At 47.7% G+C, this 8511-nt stretch overlaps 1 protein-coding gene across 1 annotated transcript in view; it reads right to left on the reverse strand.

The window, feature by feature from the left end:
- Positions 1 to 7845, reverse strand: part of LOC129134718 (alpha-2-macroglobulin-like protein 1) — a 25592-nt gene extending 17747 nt beyond the window's left edge. The window contains exons 1-10 of the mRNA XM_077174127.1: positions 7787 to 7845; positions 7001 to 7184; positions 6115 to 6277; positions 5528 to 5580; positions 3552 to 3572; positions 2898 to 3069; positions 2413 to 2497; positions 996 to 1107; positions 569 to 683; positions 64 to 173 (exon numbers count right to left, since the gene is read on the reverse strand). Of these exons, the coding sequence (XP_077030242.1) occupies positions 64 to 173; positions 569 to 683; positions 996 to 1107; positions 2413 to 2497; positions 2898 to 3069; positions 3552 to 3572; positions 5528 to 5580; positions 6115 to 6277; positions 7001 to 7184; positions 7787 to 7845 (1074 nt within the window). The remainder of the gene's footprint in view (positions 1 to 63; positions 174 to 568; positions 684 to 995; positions 1108 to 2412; positions 2498 to 2897; positions 3070 to 3551; positions 3573 to 5527; positions 5581 to 6114; positions 6278 to 7000; positions 7185 to 7786) is intronic.
- Positions 7846 to 8511: the final 666 nt, after the last annotated feature.

Genomic DNA, 8511 nt, shown 5'->3' on the forward strand with positions numbered 1-8511 from the left:
TTTACCATATGCCATATTCCTTGGCAAATGAGAGGGAGCAAAAAAGCAAGGGAAGAAAATCACCTTCCCCCTGTACGGTACTCCAGGGATGTAATATTCATTGGGCGTCTCAAATACTGCCCTTGCAGCTGTCCTGGAGATGAGGATTTGGCTGGAGGTGTTGATCTGCACCCCTGTTGGAATGCAGAGTGCAAGGGAAGCAGGATCAGTACCAGAGGTGACTACTGCACTGTAGTTTAATCTCACTTTGTTATTCCCAACCCCTCTTAGCAGTGTCTGTAACTTCCTCCCCAAAACCAGCATTCTTCAAGGTTTGGAGGCTGCTCCTGTGGCAGCTCCTTCTTTAGTTAAGCTGTCTGCAAGCCTCTTTGTAGCCTCATGGACCCACAACACTCATCCAGCTCCCAGCCACTCCTCATCCTCCTGCTGCTGGCAGAGTAGCTCTCCATGTCCCATGATGATCCCAGCAGCAGGGAGGAGGAGAGGGTGATGTGTGCCCTCTCTAATCCTCAAACCCCCAGAATGGTTCCTCTTGCCCCTGTACTTTCCCTGCTGAGCCCCTGGGTACCTGTGCCCATCTCCAGGAGAGAGGCTTCTGCATAAAGTTTGTTGTCTTCCTCGCTGGGAGTCAGATTGAAGATTGATGTGCTGACAGAAGGGGTGAAACACCCATTGCTTGCTGTCTGCAATAGGGAGTGACAGGTATTATTTGGGGCTGGGGAGAAGGGAAGGGGCCAGAAGTACAAGGGATTAGTCATTCTGTCATAACTATTGACTGCAACAAATAATAATGCAGAACTCGTGAAACACTGGAACGTGTTCCCCAGGGAGGTGGTGGATGCTTCATTCCCGGAAACGTTCAAGTCAGACTGGAGCAGTTCAGTTCATTCAAGGTCAGACTGCTCTGAGCAGTTCATTCTGTTCACTCAGCCCTTGGCACTGCATCCTCTGTGGTGCTTCTTTAGTGCCCATATCCCTTCCAGGGTTTTACTCACAGGACCGCTGTATTCCCTGCAGATGTCCTTGCTGGCATTCTGGGGCCACCTCCTCGCTTTCTGGCACAGAGCCACATGCACGGTCCCTCGCACTGCTTTCCCAAAACTGTACCTGCAGGGAGAAGGCCACAGGAGCTTCTGGGCAGAGGCACTGCCTGCTCTGTCCAGCACATCACTCCACACAGGTGCCTTTGGTGACAAAGGTCTTACTGCAGCTGGCAAGCAGGCAGGCACAAATTAAAATAAAGCACTTTGAGTACTTTGGGAGTGCAATAGTGTGGTCTGGCATCCAACAGATGCAGGAGCAAAGGAATAGATGCAGAAACTGACAGGAGCAGACCCACAGCCTCTGGAGCTCTCCCAGAGCTTCTGGGCACTTGCTGTCCTGGAATTGCAGGCAGACACAGAGAGTGGACCTGATTTATCCACCCAGTGATTATATTAGTTTGGGGGGGAAAGCAGCAGAAATGGTGTCCCTACAGACAGCAAATTGCAGCAATAGAGCCACAGAGTGACCTCAGACTTGCCTCACTATGGGCTTCTCATGATCAGGACTCTTGTTTCCATCATCAGACCTGCCCTGCTGATTTAGACTTTTAGGTATTTCCTCTGCCTGCTTTGCTGCCTTTTCTTGCTTTGACTCCTCTCTGACTTGCCCTTTGGAGCAATGCTCCCGACAGTATCAGTAAAAAGATGACATCTATGACCCATCCTGGTGATGTAGAGTGGTGTGCACTATTTACTACTACAGCCTCATATGACCTGATTGTAACTGTCCCAATTAATGAGAAATTATGTCAGACCAATCAGTGGCAAAAGAGACATCAAAAGTCTCCAGACAATGCAGCCCCAAATACAAATGAGCTTATCAGATTTTGAGTGCTTTTGAGCTCTTTGTCCTCCCTTCTTTGTGTTTATACTTTGTGTCAGAGGTTCTGCCCTCCTTCCCACCCTCATCTGCTCCTTTTTTGCTGATAACCACATAACTAGAGAAATTTATCTACTGCTTCTAAGGTAATAAGTTCAGTAGCATATAAGTTAGAAGGAAAGGCATAAACTCCTAAAGAAATGCCAGCTCCTGCTCCTTTACCTCCACATGTCTGTCCCTTATCTGGTAAGTGTTTTTCCCACATGAGATCTTTCAATGCTGAACAGACACATCTTCCAGAGGAGGGTATCTGTGGCCTAGAGCAAGTCTCCCTATAGCTGGATGTTCTCTCTCATGTGTGGCTCAGGTACCTCTTCCCCAAGGAGGAACCTGTTAGCTTAACTCTTGAACTATTTGGGATTCTTCTAAAGGAATAGCTCTGTTTGACCCTTCTTGAGCTGCCTCTCTTTGATGGACTGAAAAGACAGGAGACATATGGAAGGAGAGACACAGTTTTGATGCAATCTTTCCCCTGAACATTCTTCTTACCTGCCACACACTTGCAGTGGGAAGGTTTTATCTGAAGCATAAATCTGAGCTGGTCCCTCAAAGAAAACATCGAACTTTTGCAACACTGGAACAAAAACCTCAGAGTTACTCCACCAAAGGCAGAAGACTACCTGGGCACAGGATCACAAAAGAGAAGAGTATGTTCCCATGAAGGAACGTGTTAATGAGGTAAAAGCAAGCATTAATTAAAAACAGGGAAACAAAAGAAAGAATCTTTTTTTTTTTCCCCAACAGTCTTGCAGAGGTGTTTAGTGTATTCTCAATCTGCCAGAAGGTACCTTCTCCAGAAATCTCCAGCACAATCTCCCTTGTGTTCATTTCTATATTGTCCATAAATTTGTGTTCAGTCATAGCTCTCAGGCAGTAAATCCTATTTTACAACATTTGGCTTTACATTGTTATACAGACAGGCAAGCAACAAACAAGCATCAAACTTCTTCCACCCCTTTCTTCATTCTCCTTACCACGTTCCTCCACCTTAAAGGTGCTGGACTGCACTGAGCTGGACTTAAAGGACTGGGCACTGATGGTGTAAGTCCCCAGGGAGAGTTCATCAGCTAACTGGAAAGAGAGATCTGCAATGCCCTGTTTTGGTCTCACATCCAGCCACTGGCCAATGCGGTTTTGGTTCGGGTCCTGCGGTGCAAGGGAAGGAAAGAAGAGGCAGTCATCAGCAATCCTGGCTGTTCTCCACCCCGAGCCCACTGGATTCAAAGGCATGTCAGACATTTCAGAGGCTTTCACAGGCTCCTGCTGGTTTTAGCCCAGATGGTGATGCTGGAGCACCAACAGAGGTGAACCCGACCCACCCAGGTTTACACTGCTCTGCACAGCCATGGAAAAAGAAGGTATGTAAGGTTCTGACATTTAGACCCTCCAGCCTCCAGTAAAGATGGACTATAAAAATTAGCTAAAGCCTGGCCTACATCCCTGAATGTAGAAATGGATGAAGTCAAACCATTTGTATCATCAAGTCTTATTAACAAGAAGCATTTGGACAGAGAATGTGCATGCATAGAGATTAAGAAAAGCAACTTGAACCAGTAAAACAGCATCCTAGGTACTATCCATACTAAAATACCTTTCCTCATAACACCTGAGGAGTCTGGAACACCCACCTGGATTTCCACCATGGAGTACTGCAAAACAAACAGACAGCACTGTCAAAAACTGGCAAGACACAGCAACCTGCACATAAATTTCTCTTACCCACCCAGTCCCTGTACTGTAACAAACATTATGATACAAGAAGCTTGATCCTACTGAAAACAGGACAGCTGCTTTGAAATAGTAAGGAATAGTAAAAATCTATGTTATTCTTCAGATTTGCTTTTTGATCCCTGAATATTTAAGATGATTTTGGTAGGTATTTGACAATGATGAAAGCTAGAATTTGCTCTAATAAAATGGGGAAGAGTAGGAAGACTCTCAAATACCATCATCCCAAGTTCACAAATATTAAATGGCTTCAGTTTTGTAACATATATCCCAATAATTAGCAAAACTACATCACCTATAGGAAGAATACTCAGAAAATCTTCCTTCAATATCCCTGGCATAGGAGGGAAGTTATGAATTAATGCTGACTGCATCTGACAGTAATAGGGAGGGACAAGAGAGGACACACTTCAGCCCTTCTAGGCCCATTAATTCTCTGTTTGTCCTTATATCACTGCATCTCTCATCCAGGAGGCAGTATTGGTGAAGAGCCTCTAATCTGGGATCACAACACATAAAGAGACAGGAGCAGGGCTCGGGAGAGTAACCAGACTGTAAACATGCAATTGACATGTAATTCACATTATTCATCATTCTAACCTTTCATACAAGTTATCAGAGGCAGCTCTGTTTTCACTGAAATAAAAAAAAGTGCAGATTAAGCTGCTGGTGAACACCACCCATATTAACTTCAACTCATCTATTTTACAAACTAGATATTATAGCTTCAGTGCTGCAGTGCACTCAAGCCTTTATAACAGCTTTGACTAAACACAATCTCTTTGAATTTTCATCACAGCATAATTAACAGTTACAGTGTTAATTTGTTTGTACTCACACATAGACATCAAGCATTTACAGTCAAATATGTACATGAAACAATTGTAGGCATGGAAGCATGGAAGCAAATGTATTGTTTATACTTCATTATCTTATTAATGTAAGATATATGCCTTCCCTTTGTAGAGAAGAAAAGAGTGTTTGATCCTAGGACCTCGTCAATAGCCCAAGACAGAGGAAATTAAGTCAGTAATAAAGAAGCTGGAAGGATCTCTCCCTTTATTTTAGTCTGGAAGGATTGGGTCCAACTCCCCTAATGTGTGCCCTTCAGTATTTTAATTGTCATGGCATGAATTCCTGTTGGCTCTCCCTAAATTGCTTGAGGACTGAGGAGTGAAATGGCTATAGCTGCTGGCTGCAGATATAATTGCTTACTGAGGAATGGCATTAGCCTTGCAGCTTCCTGGCCACCACATACGTAAGTCTCTGGCAACCTCTCAGTCCCTTGACATGGGGACAATGAGCTGCTGCCAGCAGCAAGTCAGTATAATTTGGTTATACTGTTTTCTCTCATTTTTTTAGTAATCACTTCCTGTGAATCCTTCCCCATATAAATTAATTTTTCTTAAAATGTTGCAGTTTGCTTCAGGCTCTCCTGCCACCCTCAGGTGCCACACACTGCACAAATCACTGAGCTTTCCAGAGCTGTGGGAGGGGATCTTTGAGTCTAGTGATGTTTGTGCACAGCTTTGTCTGATAATTATGCCCATGGTCAGCAACCCACAGACTGGTCCCCAGAAGCCCTGCCTGCTTTGTTGGCAAGGGCAGGTGCACTCAGGTAGCTCAGCTAGCTGGGAATGCTGGCACATTCCCCAAACACCATCCAACCCTCCCACCAACCAGCAACCATCCTATAACAGCAACAGCAGAGCCATCAGCCAACAGGAATTGCTGTTTAAATTTGGTTTACTTGAGGGTTGGCATTGACCACCCTGGGTGCTGGGACTGTCCCAGCCTCCCTGGCATGGGGTTGGTAGAGGAAGCAGAACCATCTGAAGCCTGGAGACTTCCTTGCCTCCACTTAGACAGGCTTTACCTTGCTGTTAACAGGAACAAAATCTTCAGTCAGTGTCACAATCCTGAATTTCACTGGAGGGAGAAAATGGAGTAAAGCACATTACAGACAGAGTGCACATGGGAATGGACTTGACCCACTCTTGTCTCACCCCAGAACCACAGCTCCACACCCAGCCCTAGTGGCAGCCCCATGCCTGCCCTGCAGCCCCTCTAACCCTTTGCTCAGCCCCACTCACCTCTGCTTGCCCTAAGTACGTGGCAGCAGCACAGCTGCTTCACTTTTTAGGGGTTTACCCATGGGCTACAGCCAGAGTGACTCTTACATTTCCTTGTCTGCAGTGTAGGCACACCAGTCCCACCTGGCCCTGGCCAAGAAGCCACGTTCAGGTCTGCTCCCTTTTCCAAGCCAGCTCTGCTCCTAGAGCATGTCAGGCCTCCCCTCCCAGGCCCCTCCTGCTGCCAAAACATGGGGTCCCTCACTGCAGCTCTGTCCCCATGGAGGCCACATAGCACAAAGTGCTCAGCGCTCCACTGACAGGAAATTGGGAGCAAAGCCTGGCAGGGTCAAGGCAGGGCCACTGTCAGGGTGCTCTGTGCTTTGCTCACCTGTCTGTCCCGGATTATAGATGGGCTTATCCATCTGAATGAAGGTGCCTGTTCCAGCCCTGCGGATCAGCACTTTTTTCTCTTCACTTGCACTGAAGTAGTGGCCATTGGAGATGTGCAGGTGCACAGTGGCCACCTCCTGGCTGCCTGCAGGTCGGGGCACCTGGGACACAAAACAGGAGAGCCACGAGGTTAGCAGGCATCACAGCAGTGCTCTTCTGGCTTCAGCTGCACTGCAGGGCCAGGCTCTTTGCCACCTTACTCTGGAGGCCAGCACAGGGTGTCCCCTCAGTGGCTGAAGGCGTGAAGGCTGTGTCTGTGGAAGCACAGGGAACAAGGCTTAGCAGCTGGGATAGATCTTGGACAAGAGAAAAAGGAGTCTGTTCTGACACAGAAATTTTGTTTACTCCTTCATGGGACCGCTGTTAGAATCTGCATGGAGCAAGATGGAGAAGATTTAACTCAAGGGAAGAAAAGGTCTATGGTGATGAGAATTCAGTTTTCTAGAGTGTGAGGAACAGAGAGACTGAAATCCCATCTTATTATCAGTGCAAACTAAGAAAATAAGGATCATGAGTTTGGCAAATAAAAAAGATTTATGCTGAGCTTGTGTCTACACCCTCCCATGTCTTTCCTAGTCCTCCAGTACACTTTCAAGCCCAGAAAGAAAAGCTTGGAAAGAAGCAGACATGAGGGAAGCTGTCTGAGAGGTGTGACTCTTTCTGCATCACAGATTCACAAACAACACGCTGTGACATTGCATCCTCCTCAGGGCAGAGAATGAGAGAATTTCTTCTGTCTTCCTCGTTCTCTCTTTCTTTGGTGAGAGGCAAATGAGGAAGCTGTGAGCTGCCAGAGAGGGATCCCTGCCAAGAATGACTCTGACCTGGAATCTGGTGCACTCGAAGATCCAGTCGTTCCGGACGACCTTGTGGTAGAGGCTGAGGTTGCCAGATGGGTGCACAAGGGTTAAGGCCACACGAATGGGCTTTTCAACCCCACGAAGGTCCAAGCATGCCCTCTGGGATGAGGGGTAGGGCAGGGCAGCTGGAATGATGATCAGGTACCTCCTGCAGTGGGGAAACAAGATATCATCACATTCCAGGAGCCCTCTCGCCCACTCTGGGCACTATAAGGCTGGCCTGAGGAAACAGGAGAGTTTGCCATCTCTGAGGCTAGGAGGTGCTCCTCTGCTGGAGAGACTGGGACAGATTGCCAGAATGAGAACCTTGCACGGGGGGTTGGAAGGTATAGAGCTCATTTCAGATAAATAGAAGACGAATACTTTCAGGTGACAGAACAGAATTTGCCCTTCTTGCTTTGACATGGCTCCTCAACTACCCTGATAGCAGATTGGTTCCTGCTTATCCAACCCCTGCCTTGCAGCCCTTTTCATTTGCCCTTCACTTTTCCCTTCAACCCACCTCATCCTGCACTCCCTCACTTTTGTTCCCACCACCAGTGCTCACCTAGTTCTTGTACTGCAGTGATATCTATCCATGGGAGAGGTTCCCACCTTCAGGAGGACCCTGCATTCACAACAAGGCTCTGCACCCCACCCCATGTCCAGTCCTTCCAGGAGCTGACTCACAGGGTCCCACACTCTCTCCCTGCTATCTTGGCCCCTCCCTCAGCATTCTTATCAATCACCAGATTTTTAAATGGCACTTACGGTTGTGCCACTACCCCCAGGGTGTAGAGCAGGCAGCTCAGGAGGAAGGGAGTCCACATTTTAATGGGAGAATCCCAGAGGGGTGGCTTCCTTGGGAGCGCTGGTCAGGAGAGAAAGTAGAGTGCCTCTCCTCTCCTTCCAAAGTCTCCAGGACACCTGCTGTTGTTGCTGTTTCTCCCAGGAAGCAGACACAAAGCCCCAAGGTTTCCTTCCCTCCACCTCTTTCCTGCATTTATAGTGCTGCAGGCACAGGGTTGTACCACCCAGGATGCTCCCCAGCCAATCCAAGTCCTTTTGGACTCTGGCCTCACTGCTCTCCTACTCCCCCATGGATGGAGCAGCATCATTCAGACAAATGTGCCTTTTATTTTCCAACCAGCAGCCTGTTTCCTGCTCACTGCACTGCCCCTGCTCCCTGGGCCAGATGCAGCCCAAGTCCCATTGTTTGGCCTCCAGCTGGATTGTCCCATGACCCCTTGGCATGTGCACCCAGCTGGAGCTCACCTTGTGGTCATTCTGTCCCCAGGCTTTCTGAGTCTGTAGCACCCAAGGCAGGTCTCAGTCCTGAAACGGAGACCAGGCTTTGTACAAATTCAGTATATTTGCATAGCTCACTGCTCCCTCACAGAGGAGGAAAGCACAGGGAGCAAGCAGAGCTAGACTCCTCACGTTGCCTCTGCCCTACAGACATTTCAGTTTGAAGAGAAAATTGAACAGCTGCAACT

The sequence above is a fragment of the Agelaius phoeniceus genome, chromosome 2 (genome assembly GCF_051311805.1).
Source record: "Agelaius phoeniceus isolate bAgePho1 chromosome 2, bAgePho1.hap1, whole genome shotgun sequence".
Taxonomy (NCBI): Eukaryota; Metazoa; Chordata; class Aves; order Passeriformes; family Icteridae; genus Agelaius; species Agelaius phoeniceus.